The sequence below is a fragment of the Pezoporus occidentalis genome, unplaced genomic scaffold, assembly GCF_034315485.1.
Source record: "Pezoporus occidentalis ecotype Australia unplaced genomic scaffold, CSIRO_AGI_Poc_V1 ctg187, whole genome shotgun sequence".
NCBI classification, from domain to species: Eukaryota; Metazoa; Chordata; class Aves; order Psittaciformes; family Psittacidae; genus Pezoporus; species Pezoporus occidentalis.
The window spans coordinates 39,336-55,627 of record NW_026913715.1 but is presented as its reverse complement, the minus strand read 5'-3'; the positions used below and the strand labels follow the sequence as shown (position 1 = coordinate 55,627).

Below are 16,292 nucleotides of genomic sequence, written 5' to 3'. Positions count from 1 at the left end.
AGCAGGGGTAAAACTGTGGCCCTGTAATCTCTTTCATGTGCCCTTTTTGATCTGAGTGATCTCCAGTGATCATGGCCACAGGTTCCTCTGTTCATGAGCATTTCCAAGGCTTTGGTCCTGCAGGTGTTTGCCAGGTAGGAGCCCATGTATCGTGTTGATTTTGCTCGAACTGGATTCCTGCAGTTTGTGTGTGACTGTCTTGTGGTGGCAGTCTTGGGTCTGGCTGCTTTGAGAAGTTTGTGCTGTTGTTCTCCTTCATTGCGTTTCCCTGAATCTCAGCCTGGAGCTTGCCTGCTGTTTGTGTCAGGGACCCTTGCCCTGCTTGGTGCCAGCTGTCTGCCTGCCCCATGTCCCAGCCCTTGGCTCTTCCTAAATTCCTGCCCTGCTTAGCCCTGCCACCACATTTGTCTGTTCCTGTTTGGCAGCTCTGGATCTTGGCAGGACTGTGGGGGGACGAGGTGCCTGGTGCAGACGTTTTATGCATGTCTCAGTGGAAATTAGTATTATTGATATTGACATCAATGTCATTAATATTATTAGTGCAAATTAATAACTAAAAAACCCCAACCGCTGACACGTTGCCCAGAACTTCAGGAGATCTATGTCCAAGGTACATAAGGCCAGGTTGGACACAAGGGCTTGGAGCAAGCTGCTCTAGTGGAAGGTGTCCCTGCCTGTGGCAGGGGGTTGGAACTGGATGAGCTTTAAGGCCCCTTCCAACCCAAACTGTTAGGTTATGATTCTAGGAAATTTTGCCTTTCCCTGTAGAAGCAAAGTAGCTATGAAATAATCCACAGGGTGCTGGTAGAGCTTCTTGTTTGGTGCAAGACCTAGGGCAGAAGCTTGGGGAGAGCAGAGCTTACGTTTGCTTCAGCTGGAAGCACTGAAAAACTGCTCTTTGTTGTGTGTTGTCTCATCTGGTCACAGTATGGTAAAGCAGCTCGCCAGAGCCCCAGGAATTGGCACATGCTGTCAGTGGAAGTTGCTCAGACAGCTTTGTAGCGGACCAATGGTTGGTTACAGTTATAAGGAAGTGGCACCCTATTCGCCTCCCTCAGGGTGTCGAAAGCCTATTTTCTACTGGATTTGCCTCCCCTGCATTTTGGAATGGCAAGTGATGTGAGAGAAGGAGAAGAATGGCATATGGCTTTGGAGGAGTGTGAGTCTGGTGCTATAAAAGGCAGGAACGGGAACAGCGTGAGGGGACTGGAGAGGGAACGGTGAGAAACAGAGGAGTGTAAGAGGAAGACTGTTCAGCAGAGGCACTTGGAGTCAAATTCAGGACACAGACAGCAGGAGGGTTGCTGGGGCCCTTGTTCTGTGATTCTTTAGGGCTTATAATGAAATGTAGGCACCTGCCAAAGTGAAAACCTTTTTAGGACGGTTTCCTGCTACCACATTCAAGTCATGACCCTGTGTTTGCAATAGTAGCTAAGTCCTGTCTAGAGCTCTGGGGGAACAGATTTGGCATTTGTATGTGGCATATGACCTATACTGAAAGGCCAGTTTAGACACAGTGGCTTTTAACCCAACATAAGCTGGCTGAGCAAGAACAAGACCCCTAGACTTTTCCTGGGCTGCACTGTCATGTCTGGAAGGTGATGCATCTGACCTGCTGTAAACCTTTAGAAGGTATAAGAAGGTATATTCTGATTTAACATCTTTAAGTCCTAATCTAAAGAAATCTGAATACAACCTGCATAAGGCAGGCCTAACTCCAGTGGGTTCTAGTGCAATACGTGCTTCAGGGTGCATCATCTCAGTGCCACATCTTCTTTCCCTCATATCCTCAGGCTTTATTGAGTCCTGGTCTCTAGTGCAGGTATTTGTTTGATGTTCAAATACCACTGACGGCTTACTGTGAAACACACTGTGTTTTAGCTGCTGCTCCCATGATGTGTGAAGCGGGACTGATCGCACCGGAGCCCTCTGGCCCCATGCAGTGCTATGGTGAATCGTCTGACACCTACTACCATGTGGACCGCTGGCAGAGGCTGCGCACTGCTGTCAGGAAGCTGGAGTTCTGGGAAAACTTCAACGCCGAGCTGATAGGCAGTGGCTTCTTCTCCAAGGTCTACAAGGTAAACTGACATGCAGGCAGCCCACGACCTTGTGTAAGAGCAGCTGCTGAGGCTGTGTAGATAGTGCCTTACGTGAGGAATCTGTTCCCAAATTTATTTCCTAGTCTTCATCCATCCCAGCATTCTCTAGCAGGTTGGATGAGGTAAGGGAGGAAAGGACAACCCCTCTGCACACCGAGCACATTGTCTTTGATGCACATCTCCCCTTTCACAGTGAAAAAGGAATAGGATCATCTGGTCAGTGTTCACTGATACTGTCGTCTGGCCATGCAACAATCTTGTCAGGGAGCTAACCTGGGTGCTGGATGAGATCAGGGGATATTTATGCTCTGTGTTTTGTTCCAAAAACTGTAGCAAAATATACAGAGAAAGAAAACATAAAATTAAGCTGTGGGTGTCTCCTGGAAGACCTGCCACCCACACGCTGTGGAGACGCCAGTGCTGTCACCCCTCCCCAGCTGCTGCCCTGTGATATGGTGATGCTGGGGAAGAGCAGGGGGCCTGGGGCAGGGTCAAGCTGGGAGAGGCTGCTGGTCTGTCTGCTTCTGCCTCTGCTGCCTTAGTGTCAGGAGACTCATGGCTCCCTGCAAGCCAGTGCAGGCTGGTGTGTCACCAAAATAAAATTGCTTTTCTCACTGGGGCTGTCAAGTTCCTCCCTGCATCAAGGTCTATTTGTGTGGGAGTTTGTTTAACCCTCTCTGAGCAAGGACAGGATCCAGGGTGCTGCTAGCTTTGCTCCTCAGCCTGGGAGTGCCACTGCTTCATTAAGAGGGAGTGGATGGGAATTGGGTCTCTTCCCTGCAGCCCTTGGCTTTGTGAACAGCAAGTGAAAGGAGATGTGTCACATTAGGAAGTAAGACTCAGCCTTCATCTCTGAAAGCAGATGTCATGTCGCTTTGCCAGGTCCTGGGACAGTGCACTAAAGCTGTTCAAGGGAAATCTCCAGCCAAAGGTGTGTGGCAGCTCTTTGCACACTAGAGCAATGCATGACAAATACCTCTTCCCACTACAGCCTCCTTCTAGTATTTTCTTTCCCCACCTACACAGCATGCTGTTGCTATCACTTTCTCCTTTATCTAGCAGATTTTCATAGTAACAGTTGCTGTTTCCTCTGTGTGTGACATTTTCCTCCTGCCCTGGCAGTGAATGAAATTCCAGCAGTAGGCAGGCTGGAGACGTGGATCTTGAGTGAAGATGAGATAACTTCTTGAATCAGAAGCAGAAAAAGAAATGTAAAAAAAAAAAGTTTGAATGAAATGCTATGGGTCAAATAGTCAAAAGACAGTGGAGGAGGATTTGGGACAAGGACTGTCCTTTGTGGAGACTTGACATTTGTCTGGATACTAATGACCGTAATCAAGTGCTCTGATGACTTGTCGTCCTTTTGGGTCAGCCACTCCCCTCTGGACTCATAGCCCTGAACACCAGAACTCCTGCTGCGAAGCATCACTGGCCATGGTCCTTTGAAGCTCTTTGCCAACAGATAGTGTCTTCCAAAGTGCTCTCTCAGGAAGAACATAGGTTGATTCCCCGTGGTGCTGGCACTGCCTGTGCTGGCTGCCTGTTGCTTTTGCTGTCCTTTTTCTTTTGGGTAAGCCAATTCTCAGGAGTTATATGTGGCTTGGCTGAGAACTTAGTTCTACTTGGTGACTCAGACTCAAGAGGTCTTGGCACAGCCTTCTGCTCTATGGGTTATGTATTGTATGACCTGGGCACAAGGTACTTTCTCTTTTTCTCTTAGTTTTCAGATGTGCAATAGGGAACTGTTTATATATGAATATATGTTGTCTTAGAAGAGGCCTTCTGAGCCCGTTACCTTTGCCTATTTCTCCCACTACTGGTTTTGGGGTGTAGGTCTACCCTTGCTTTTCAGTCATTTCTTTTCCACACCAGGCTGGACTTTATGTTGCCCTGTGGACAGGAACCCCTCCAGTGCCTACTGACTCTACCAGCTTGGGCAGTGTAATTATGAACTCCACTGGTGTCCAGCTGGGACATGCAACCTCACCTAAAAGCTGAGTGTAGCTCAGAGTCTCCACCAGAGTTTGTGCAGAGCTAGTAGGTCTCACTGAAACTCAGTATTAGCTCTTCTGAAAGTTTTTCAGATCTTCCAGATTTCAAATGCTCCCTGTACTCTGTGCTGGGCATAAGGGCACTCACAGAAATGATTGATAGCATCCTTTATATTTACATCTGTGCAATTACAATCAGTTACATCTGGTCGGTGACCTACATTCTGTGGCTGTGAAGTCCCATCAGGTGAGGGGTTCAGAGCTCTGGCTTCCTTATGACCTGCTTGAGTTATTCCAGTGATAACATTGACTACTAGGTTGAGTTCCTTCAGAAAGGAAGCAGCAGTTCATGTTGCTGAAGGCAGTTTGCTTTGTGACCCTGATTATAATGACCCTTTCTGTCCTTTCAGCCCAGGTAAGTCTAACATGCTGCTCTTTGTTCCCCTCAACTGAGTTGATAACCTTATCTGTAAAGTGATCCATAACAGAGAGCAATGGGTGACAATACTCTTCCCTTAAAACAAACAAACAAAACCCCACAAACATCAAAATGAGAGAAGATTAGACATGTGGCTGGATTGTAAGGTAGGGGAAAAGCATTTTGATTGCTGTTCTTTAGCTTCCAGTATTCCTGCCTGGGGGAAGCTCTAGGAGTGAAATGTCTGGTCGTATTCTATAGCAGGGGTTCAGGTTAGCATGTGGCTAGGAAGCAGACATGGGACCTCCGTCCTGGGATGTGGGGGAGAGATGAGCTGACTCTGTGCTTTCTTTGTTGGGTCTGTCTGGCAGAGCCTGGGTGGAGGGGAGCTAGCCATGGGCCAGGGGTACAGGAGGAATTGGGGATGGGGAATGTCACCAGCAGCTGGGGCAGTGATAAGGCCCAGCTAGGAAGGAATGATAGAGATAGGGGGGCAGATTGTGTTTGGGAAAGGACATTGAATCAAGGCATTAAAGGGGAGAACAGCTTTGTGGTAACCCAGGGTGGGCTGAGAAACTCCTCCCAAGAGCCCAAGAACCCACAAATTTTGGCAGGGAAATAGTGTTGTGATGTGTTGGGACAGGAGGGATGTAGCTGTCCGCAGCCACCCACGCAGGCATCACTGGAGTGGAGCTTATGTGGAAGGGAGAGCACCTTGCGCTTGTGCAAATAACTGTGCAAAAGCTCTGGGCATCAGGGAAGTGAGGTTCAAGCCTTTGGTTGGGACTGGATGCTGTTCTCCAGAGGGGCTGGCAGACCTCTGGAAGCTATGAGGCGTCTTGCTCTAAATTTGGCTCCAGGTGACCCAGGCTGCTGCTTCTAAAGTGATGGTGGTGAAGATCTACAAGAATGATGTGGATCAAGAGGTGATTGTACGTGAGATCAGCCTGCTGCAGAAGCTGTCCCACCCCAACATTGTCAGGTGGGCACATCCTCCAGCCACGAGCAGTGGGCACTGCCTGGGGCTGGAGTTGGGTTGGTGTCTGTAAGGCAGTTCTGCAATGAGGGATTGAGCTGAACCTTGATGACTTCTTTGCTTTTTTTTTTTTTTTTGGTGTGTTTTGCTTAGGTACCTTGGGATATGCGTGAAGGATGAAAAGCTGTACCCAATTCTGGAGGTAAAGATTTCTAGCTTGTGAGTGTGCTGTGAACAGGCAATGACCCTGCAATTCTTTGGCAGGGAGGATGGCAGATATTCTATAATGCATACCTACACTTCTCCAACTCATGTGCTTGTGAGTGGCTCTAGACCAGCAAGATTGCCCTGGAGGAGCTTCTGTCCTTTCTCCTCCACAGGTGGTCACGCTCACTGCAGGGCCATGAGATTCAGGCAGGATAACCAAAACGTGTTTCAGGTTGGATTGGTACCACCAAAGGGCCAGAATGGGCCAGATGGCAGGGAGGAGGCAGGAATAGAAAGTCAAGCAGACAGTGGCAGAACCGCCATGGTGGCTCTGGAATGGTGGTGTGGTCTAATGGAAAAGCCTGGGCTGGTACTGGCAAGGTCTCACATTGTTCCTATGCTGTTGGTGGCAGATGGCATTCACTGAGCTGCTGCTAGGCTTTTTCCCTCTAGTTTGTTGCCTGTGAGGGAGGACTGCATCTGGCTTGTACAGCGTCCCTGTAGTGGGGCAGAGCCCAGAGACAAGTAGTGACTACTTCTGCCAGGAGGGGTATTTGCACCATACCACACACAGGGGCCCCTGCACACAGTGGTATCCCAACCTTCAACCTGAAGGAGGGATTCTTGGGAGCTCCAGCAGAGCTTGTGCCCGGCCACACAGCCACTGCTTTTTGTTTGTGTTCCACAGTATGTGAATGGGGGTTGCCTGGAGGAGCTCCTGGCCTGCAAAGACATTGCTTTGACATGGAAGGAAAAAGTGGACTTAGCTTCTGACATCACCAGAGGCATGATCTACCTGCACTCCAAGAACATCTACCACCGAGATCTCAACTCCAAGGTATGCACTAGGAAGGGGACATCTCCTCTGGACTGCTGAAGTTGATTGTGTAGAGGACCCTTTACGGAGGTAACCATGAGGCCTGAGGCCTCACACTGATCCTCTGCTCTATGCTAATCCCTCTGCAGGCAAGAAAACTTTCTTGATAAAACCCATCATTACATTGCATTCATCACTTGGCAAGCAGGACACCCATATAGAGATAAAAATAATTACTCCTAGTGCAGTTGCTTTCAGCAAAGAAACAGATGGAAATGCGTGCAGGATGGCACATGGTTTTCTTTGCCTACAGTTGCAAGAGAAGCTCTTCCAGATTTAGAGTTTCCTGCTCACAGAAAAGGGGAAGCTGTTGCTAACAGGAGCTCGTCATGGGCTCTAGGAATGAATGCCATGTGAGATGGTCCCCGTCTGTGTGCAGAGCACCAGGAGATGTGTGTTTCCTCAAGTGCAGAGAAGTTGTTCTTCCTTGGTCCAAAGGGTCCACATCACCAATTTTAGGATGGTCATCTCCATGGGTCTCGGTAACTCTGCAGTCTGGCATCTGGAGACAGGCTTTGGGTGTAACACAAAGGTACATCATGTTCATGATGTATTAGCCCTGTGCCCGGGTGGCTGCTTTTCTCAGCATGGGCTCATGCTGCTCGAGGGAGGCAGGAATGAGCACTGGGGTTTGCCATTGTAAGGTTTGTCCATGGTGATGGGCTATAATGTGGCTCTTCCTCTGCTACTGGTATGGCAGTAGGAACATGGTGGGACAGTGCCTTGTTGTTTTGTCTTGGACAAACTACCCAAACCTCAGGCAGATCTGTAGCATGTCCATGATACCACAGGGAATGTGAGCTGAGGGGCTGGCCACCAGCCTGGGCCATGTCTGTGTCAGCTGATGCCAGAGGCTGGCTTAGTGGCTCACTGAAATGGAGCCTGCAAGTCCTTGCAGTTGATGCTGAGTAGGTAGTGGGGTATGTCTTCAAGCTGTTCTTGTTGGTGCTCAGTGAGATTTTTAAGAAAAATGTGAAATATGGATGAAGGTCAGCAGTGGGGAAGCCAGTCAAGTGATACAGTTTTGAGAGACGTCAGCACAGGAATAAAACTCACCTATGTATTCTCAGGCTGTTTACTTGGCTCAGTTACCAGGCTGATGACAAGGCAAGAACCTGGTTCACTCTGACCATAGATTTCTTGGCCAATGTGCTCTGAAGTCAGGTGAGATGTAATTTCCTGTTTGGTGGTGACTGGTGAGCTCAGGAGCTTTCCAGATCTGCTTGTACAAAGTGCTAGAGGTGCCTGCCTGTCCTTTCTGTCTTGCTGTGGAGGAACCCCTGGAAGAGGTTCATCCTTCCCCAGGGAAACCTAAGAAACCTGCAGATGGCGGAAGATGTGGGAGAGATGTGTGTACATGCTTACCTGAAATCTAGTTTTTGAGTGAGAGCCATCTGCAGAAAGCTAGTTCCCTGGGAGCAGATGCTGAGGAGGAAATCCTGGGAACCTGAACAGGCTGAAACTGATGGGGTTTGGGGAAACTTTATAGGAATTCCTCCAGAAAGCAGTGTTAGGGGTGTGTAGCCATGGGTAGTGAGAAGTGTTGTGGCTGTGATCCTGCCACAGCTGAAGGGGGTCAACATGCAAGATTTCGAGGTCTCCTTCAGAGAAAAGGATGTGGATCATGTTCATTGAATAGCTTCTTCCAAGTACCTTTCCTGGCTTCAGATGTGATTCATTCATCCCATATCTGCTCTGTGCACTCCAGTTTTGCTGCTGGGATGCAGGTCTCTGGTGAGGGGAGGGCCTGCAATAGCGAGGTTGGGCCAAGGGTTAGTGAGGTGCTCCTCAGTGAAGTGCCCAGGCCCTTCCTCAGTAGGCATCTCATGCCATGTCCCACTGGCTCCTTTTAGAATTGCCTCATTCGAGTGACGCCGCGGGGCCACGAGGCACTGGTGACTGACTTTGGGCTGGCCAGGGAGGTAGTGGAGCTGCCTGTGAAGGACGTGGAGAGGAAGCTTTCTCTGGTGGGCTCAGCTTTCTGGATGGCTCCTGAGATGCTGCGGGGAGAGCCCTATGACCGGAAGGTATGGCACTGCTTCCAGCTCTTTGTTCATTCCCAGAGCCCCCAAGTGAGCGTTGGAGATTTCTCTTCTGCTTGCTGGTGACATGTTCCAGCAGCAGAAAAGCCTTTCCCTCCTTCCCTGGGAAACACTGCCTCTGCTACCTGGACCTTTACTCAGTAATGTTTTACTTAGTAACTTGCAAGTTTCTTACGTGGCCTTGTTAAGTTGAACTTTTTGGAAAATGGACTGCTGCTGTGGACAAACACAGTGAAGCCTCTCTGAGGAATATGCTTGGTGAGTTACAGCCCCATGAGCCTGTTGCAGGATCTGGGGCAGAGAGCCAGAGCTGTGGTAGGAACACCAGACATATTGAACAATTGAGCATGGGACCAGGCTTTCCAAAGATGAGGTCTTTCTGGGTGGGTTCAGAAGCCCAGAAGTTTAGGAGTTTGCTGCCTCTGAGTCTAACATTTGTGGGGTTTTTTTTGAGGACCTTGTTGGTACTCCTTTTTCTTACACTTTGCTTCTGTGCCTGTCCTGTCCCACCTCCCATTCTTTCACCCCTTCTGCAGGTGGATGTGTTTTCCTTTGGCATTGTCCTCTGTGAAATCCTGGGCAGGATCCCAGCTGACCCTGAAGTGCTTCCCAGGACTCAGGTAATGATTCCTGCAGCCAATCTCAATTGTGTTGTCTCCATAGTAGCAGACTGTGGTTTCACTCTGGACCAGACAGACCTGTACACATGTGTATGTGGATCACACTCAGGCTTCTCTCTAGAGGTTTTCCCATGATAAAATCTGATCTCAGAATTTTCAGTGTACAAGAGTTCAGTGTACCTGTAGTTTCAAAACTTATGTTAGATCAACAGTTTCAGATTAAGTACTTCCTTTTAAAGACCTTAATACTAAATACTTCATTTTGCTTTGACATTTCAGCTTCTACATTGAAGTGGCAGGTTAAATGCAACTTTCATCCCATACACTTATTTTCCAATATGCTGCAGGTAATTCACAATTCATGTGGAAACAGCAAGCTTCCCTAAAAACATGTTTTTTTAATGTTTCAACATTTGCAGCGTTTCCCTTCTGTAAAGTGGGAAGGGAAAGTTTATCCTGAACAGGGATGAAAAACCCAGCAGGAAAACAGCAAACTGCTGCTTTCCAAGGAGCAAATGCAAAGAACCTGCAGTGCCCAGAGATTATTCCATGTTGTCCTGGGTTTAGCAGTAGCAGTCAATTTTTCTCCTTCATGGTAGCTGGTGCAGTGCTGTGTTTTGACTTCAGCCTGGGAACAGTGCTGATAATACCAGTGTTTTCAGTTGCTGCTCAGTCATGTTTACCCTGACCAAGGACTTTGTGCGGCTCATGCTCTGCCAGGGAGGAGGGGAAGCTGGGAGGAAGCAGAGACAGGACACCTGACCCAAGCTAGCCAAAGAGGTATTCCATACCACAGCACGTCATGCCTGGGGGGGTAACTGGGAGTTACCCAGGAGGACACAGGCTTCTGGGTTGGACTTGTTTCTGAGCGGGTGGTATTGTATTCTCTTCCCTTGTTATTTTCTCTTATCATTGTTGTCGTTGGTGGTAGTGGTGGTTGATTTGTGTTGTACATTGGTTGCTGGACTGTTCTTGTCTCAACCCGTGGGAGTTGCACTCTTTCGATTCTCCTCCCCATCCCTTCAGGAACGGGGAAGGGGAGAGCCCACGGGGCAGGGGGGGCCTCGATTGCTTCCAGCCTGGCACCATTCACTGGGAGTGAGTGAACAAGCTGTCTGGCTAGGGTTTAAACCACGGCATATGTTTCTGTGAGACTGAACAGGAAATAATGCTCTATCTGTGTTAATGAGATGAAGGAGAATTATATATCATAGTAATGATACGTAATGATGTATGGAGGGGCAAAGCTGACTGCTGGCTGGACCCCTTCGACTCTCGCTTGCTGTTGGAAGACCAGATTGTTTGCAGTTCCTGTCCTTGGCAGCCACTGCTCAGCACCTGGTGCTGGTTCCTCTTCTGGTTTTGCCTTTTGTGGCTCTCGTTGCCTTAGTCTGAGCTTTTCCAGGAGGACACATACTGCCTGGACAGGGATAGCACAAATCAAGCAAAAGGATGCTGCAGTCTCCCAGCTCTGCTAATGGTTTACTATCTGTGCAGTCCTGGCAGAGCTGATGTTGTCCTGGTACCTTTGCATAGCCGTAAGTAAATTAGCTGTGATGGAGACTCTAAAAGCTTTAAACCACGAGTATTTTATGCTTTAACACTTTGAGAGGGATGAAGAGTTTTTAAAGGACATTATAGTCTTTTCTATGTACTCTTTGTCCTTCCTGACAGGATTACGGCTTGGATGTTGCTGCCTTCCAGGGGATGATCAGTGAATGTCCCAAGCAGGTGATGGACCTTGCTGCTAGATGCTGTTGGGTGAGATTCTTGCTAGTTTGTTTTTCTTTTTCTTTTTTTTTTTCCTGTTTTGGTTTTGTTGGCTTTGTATCACACTTGTGTAGCAGAGACTAAACTTGTGAGTCGTGGAGAGCTTCAACCTGCTGTTCTAGGTACAAGCACACAGGGCTCTGCTGTAAGCTGTGAAGTGATGAGATCTTCCTTTAATGCTTTAATTCACCCTGCAGTTTGCTGGTAGGAAAAGTGTATTGTTTGTGGATTAGAGCCCAGAACATCCTAAGGTCCTGCCTGTTCCCTTGCATGTCAAATATAGAGTGGGAAGCATATTGCTGGTTTTCAATCCCTCCCTAAGCCAGTCTGCAGGCAGAGGCACCTGGCTGATTCTCTCTGGAGAGTACTGTCTTGGTATTAGTAGCCCTGGCATTACAGATATCATCAGGGCATATTCCTCCAACCTTTCTTGCTTTAGCATAGAAGTTAATGGTGAAAGATGAGGGGTGCCTCCCCATGCTGTCCAAAGCCTCAGGAGATAAAGCAGAGAGAAAGTGAGGATCCAAGATCATCTCTGAGAGGAAGAGAATCACAAAGACAGTAATCAGGCAGAGAGTGGATGAGCTGGGTGACTGTAATGCACCTAACTGCTTGGAGCTCAAGGCAGCAAATGGAAGTAAATCCTTGCATGGGGCTGGAGGATGTGTGAACAACTTGCCCTGAATCACAGGAGGGATTCACATCAGGAACTAGCTTAGATATACATGTGTTCAGATATTGTATCGCTGAGGGGCATCTTTCTAATGCAAGTTGATATAATAATGGGCTTCTGCCAGAAATGGCCTTTGAGGCTGTTCTTCTCAGCCCTTGTGTGATGTGCAGGTTTGGAGAGTTTCTGGTGCAGCTCCCCAGTCTGGCTTCATGGGGTCAGGCATAAAGGGCAGCCTGGGGGGCATGGATTGAGGTGCAGGATAGGGGTGTCCCTGGCCATGTCCCTCACTTTGGGTACACCCAAAATACACTGGGGGATCACAGCCCACTGAGAATGAACTGCATCAGGGAGACAAGACAAATCCTGACCTTTGTGAAAAAACTTCTGGAATAATCTAACATCCCCTTCTGATACCTACCTGCAGCCTTTCCTTGCACAACACCTGCCCCTACACTGTTTGGGTGGGCATTTCCCACACCCTGTCCAGGTCATGGTATGACAGGGGATTGGAATTTCATGATCTTTAAAGTCCCTTCCAACCCAGACTGTTCTGTGATTCTATGATTCTACATCAGGCTGGTTTTCAGCATCTCACTGCCTCTGCTTGAGCTGTATCATACCATGGAACCTTTTCTGCACCTGCTTCTTTGCAGCAGCCCAGGCCTGGATCACCAGGTGATGGTGACAGAAAGCTCCATCAGCAGCCATGTGACCCAGACCACTGCTGACGATGGATGGATGGATGCCTTTGCCCAACCTTGGGGAGCCAACAGAGCTGCTGCAGAGCAGCTGCCTCCATTCCAGGGTGTCCTCTTTAGCTTTCTCTTCTCATTCCAGGTGGAAGCATTTAAGAGACCATCATTCTCCGAAATCCTGGATGAGTTGGAGGATGTCATGGAGAGCCTGGAACCTAGGAGGGACAATCTGCTTTTGGGCTGAGCTGCATGCCTCCTGTGAAGCTTGGCAAAGAATTGCCCAAACTGTAATTAACTGCCTGGGGGGGTCAGGAGTGAAGAAGAAAGGTGGGAAAGGGCAGAGCTAAGAGATGTGCTGGAATTTATTTAATCACAGACTTGGTCTCTAATTTTTTGGATGGAAAACAGGGTTAAAAATGGAGAAGGGACTTACCAAGGGTATATTTTTCCTAGCTAAATTTTTTAACACGTGTAATTAGGACACAAAGCAGCCTTTGTCTGTTTGCTTGTTAAAACCAAATGATCCTGGAGGACCCTGAATTCCCTTAAGGATGCTTTCCGATCCATGATAGAAACATTAACCTCTCCTGCTTCCCTGTGGCCCCTGGACCCAGGGCCTTCCCCTTCTTCATCTGCAAGGCCTTGGAGGGCTGGGGTCTGGCCACGAGAAGTAGAGGGGCTTTGGGGTGCTTGGTTAGGCTTGGAGTCACCTTGTATTTCGAAGCCTTAAAGCACCCATCCAGCAGCTTTGCAGGACAGGTATGCTCTGTAAGGTCTCTGCCTGGGTCAGGGCTCACCTAGGCATGGAGGCTCTGGGCAAGGCTTTGGAGAGTCAGACAAGGCCACTCATGGGGTGCCAACCTGTGGCAGCCAAAGCAATGGGGAGGGTGTGCCTTATTAAGGTACCAACTAACATTCCTCTCAGAAAAGCTTTGTCAGACACAGCAGCCTAGATTTCTCCCAGCTGCCCTTGACTGGGGCTCAAGGATGGAGGCTTCTGCCTCCCTCCTTCTTGTCCCATTGCAAAGAGCAAATTGCCAACAGCTTGTGAGGTGAAATCAGGGAGAGCTGGATCCAGCACCACTCAGCATCTCACTAATTTCTCTGCCTCCTTGGCAATGTGGGACACCCTCACAGGCACCAGGGCTCAGGCAGCCAGGGAAGGACTTCATTTTGATACCATGTTTTCTTCTATGGGCCAGAGGATGGTGCTGGGGCTGTGAACCCCAACCAGAGGTGGAAAGAGTAACAGCTAGAAATGGTCTGATGTTGCAAATTAAGAAAAGGGGGTGAGCAATCGAGTTCCTGCCTCCAGGTCAGCTGATTGCTGGGCCATTGGTCTGAAAGACATGTTCTGCTGGGATCAAAATGTTTGTGGGTGTAAACAGGTCTAATGTCTGTCTAGTGATGGAGCTGTGGCTTTGTTCTTGTAGACTGTAAGCCCTTGGAGCAAGGATCATTCATCTGTCTACCAAAATGTATTTGTACAGTATGTAGCCAATTGGGCCTTCTTCCAGCATGGGGGCCTTCCATGCCTGGGGGCCTCATCTCAAGCTCTTGGAGCTCGATTTAGTGTCATGTATATCTAACATCTCTGTGCCATGGTGCCTGCACAAGGGAGTGTCAGTGGTGTGCTGGGAGAGAGACTTGGTGGAGGAGCATGGTGCGTTTTTAACGGGGATCATAAGGAATTGTAAGCTGTCAGGAAACACACTGAGTGGCACCAGGGTCACCACATCAGCCAGGGGGCTCTTGGAGGTATCTGCAGCTCCTCATTCCCCAAAGGTGCCATTGTGCTTTTGTGGGATACTGACTTACTTGCACAAGAAACCTCCTGCTCAACACTAAACTGCCCAGCAGATACCTTCATCTCAGCTGGATACTGTCAGTGTCAGGGAAGCAAAGCCTTGAGAAGTAGAAGACTGAAAATAACAGATGCTTTTCAACCTGGAGGAGAGAGCCACTCTGAATCGCACCAGTTTGGTGACTTCACACCAGTGGAATGAAATGGACTGCAGCATCAGTGCAGACTGCACTGATATGTATGTGTGTCTTCAGTGAGGGGTAGTGACCACCAGCATCACTGCAATGTGTTGGACGAGAGTCACAGAATGTATATTTGGCTGCCAGGAGATAGACCTGAGGAGCTAACTGCAACCTTCCAAAGCTTCACAGGCTCCCCTGGGCTCTTTTTTCATATAGGGATAGACTTGAGACTGAGGAATCTTAACAGTATGTCCTAACAACCAAAGCATTAAGGATACAAAGGCTTTTCCAAAGGCCACTATGGATGAAGGACAGCTTGTCCACCTTGGCTCAGTCCCTGGCTAGATGCATTGCTTTCACAAAGCCTTTCCTCAGCCTTCCCCACTGTCTGGTCAGTCAAGCTGCAGCCTATTCTTCCTCTGCCTTCCTCTACAAAAGAGTAGACTAAAGGAAGATCATACATACTCAACATACCAATCCCTCATATGGCCTCTTATGGGGTGGAGGTGTCTTGTCTCCCTGCAAGGCTGCTCCTCTGCTGGCCACCCCATTCCCAGGACCAGCAAGGCTTGGTGCTGGTGGTGCCCTACCAGAGACTGGGTTCATCCTTCCTCCAGCCGTATGTCTGACTCTGGTCCTGCAGAATGACAACTGTGGGACTGGGACACAGCAGAAGAGGTATGTGGAGTTGTGTGTACTTCAGTGATGCTGTGGTAGGAAGGAAGATGTTTTGGTTTTGTTTATCTGCTTGGGGGTAAGAAGCTTGCTAAAGGATTAAACAGATGCAGGGGTGTGTGCGGATAATTTCTGCACAGAGCACACACAGCATTAGCCAGCACAGTTTGAGCTGTAAGGATTGTGTTTCTTCTGGATTTGCCATGTGCCCCATCCACTCTCATGACGGGGACATACTCTGGATCATAGATGACTGAAGGATATCATGTCCTTGCTAGAAGGACCTCTGGTACCTGCTGCAGGAGCAGGTGGCACTGAGACTTTCTGCAGGCACCATGTGGACTAGCAGAACCAACTGGGGAGCCTGCAAAGAACAGAAGTGGTCTGGGAACTTGCCTAGTTCATCTTATGGGCTAAGAGTTTCTCTTCACTGGTGAGATGTGAGCATGGGAAACCTGCTGAGATGCCCTCCGGGTACAAGCCCCTGTGCTGGGAGTGCAGGGCCTGACTTCCCCATGCCAGTCTGATGCAAAGACCAGGTCAGTGGTTGAATTTCATGTCTTGGGAGTCCTGGCACTGAACTGAAGTAACTGTGATGGTCGGTGGAGGTTCCAGGATAGTGCAGCAGGCTCCCCTTTGCTGGACCAGACCAGGAGCCTTTGCCTCTTCCTTCTGTTGTCCACTTGCTGTGCAGGTGGCTGATGGCGTGGACCTGGCCATGCTGTTCCCCATGGGCCATGGGTTCCTACATTCTCTGTTGTTTGTTTGCTTTTATAAATGCTATTTGGGAATAAATTCCAGTGGGTCTTTTCTACATCAGCCCTGGCTGCTGTGTTTTAATCATCCTGGGTCTGCTGAGTGGTGCTGCCGAAATGTCATGTTTCCAAGCAGAGGCACCAAACACAACTAAATGAACAGCTTTGTGCTCTATCAGCCTGGCATAATAAACCTTTAATTAAAGTAACTTACAGAAGAGTATTACCCATGACAGAGTGGTATTCTGAGTATCTTGGTTTGTGGCAGGGTCAGCTGGTGTCTTAAGTCACCCCTTCACTTCAGTTGGGTGGGCACAAGGTAACAGCAGAAGCACAAACATAGTGCAAAGGATGTAGGATTCATCTTTTCCACCCCAGCAGCCTGTAAGCCAAAAGGACCAAACGCAGTGAAGCGATTTCCTGTCCCCGGCTGCAGCTTGCTTCATGCTGACTCACACGTGGCCATTAGTTACTCTTCAGATGCAATGCTCTCAACAAGGACACC

General features: G+C 48.8%; 1 protein-coding gene across 1 annotated transcript in view; it reads left to right on the top strand.

The window, feature by feature from the left end:
- The window catches only part of LOC134162313 (dual specificity testis-specific protein kinase 2-like), a 30,455-nt gene extending 14,445 nt beyond the window's left edge, over window positions 1-16,010 (top strand). The window contains exons 2-9 of the mRNA XM_062615971.1: window positions 1,882-2,081; window positions 5,372-5,493; window positions 5,641-5,689; window positions 6,383-6,532; window positions 8,425-8,598; window positions 9,150-9,233; window positions 10,908-10,994; window positions 12,514-16,010. Of these exons, the coding sequence (XP_062471955.1) occupies window positions 1,893-2,081; window positions 5,372-5,493; window positions 5,641-5,689; window positions 6,383-6,532; window positions 8,425-8,598; window positions 9,150-9,233; window positions 10,908-10,994; window positions 12,514-12,615 (957 nt within the window). The 5' untranslated portion in view covers window positions 1,882-1,892 and the 3' untranslated portion in view covers window positions 12,616-16,010. The remainder of the gene's footprint in view (window positions 1-1,881; window positions 2,082-5,371; window positions 5,494-5,640; window positions 5,690-6,382; window positions 6,533-8,424; window positions 8,599-9,149; window positions 9,234-10,907; window positions 10,995-12,513) is intronic.
- The last annotated feature ends 282 nt before the right edge of the window (window positions 16,011-16,292 follow it).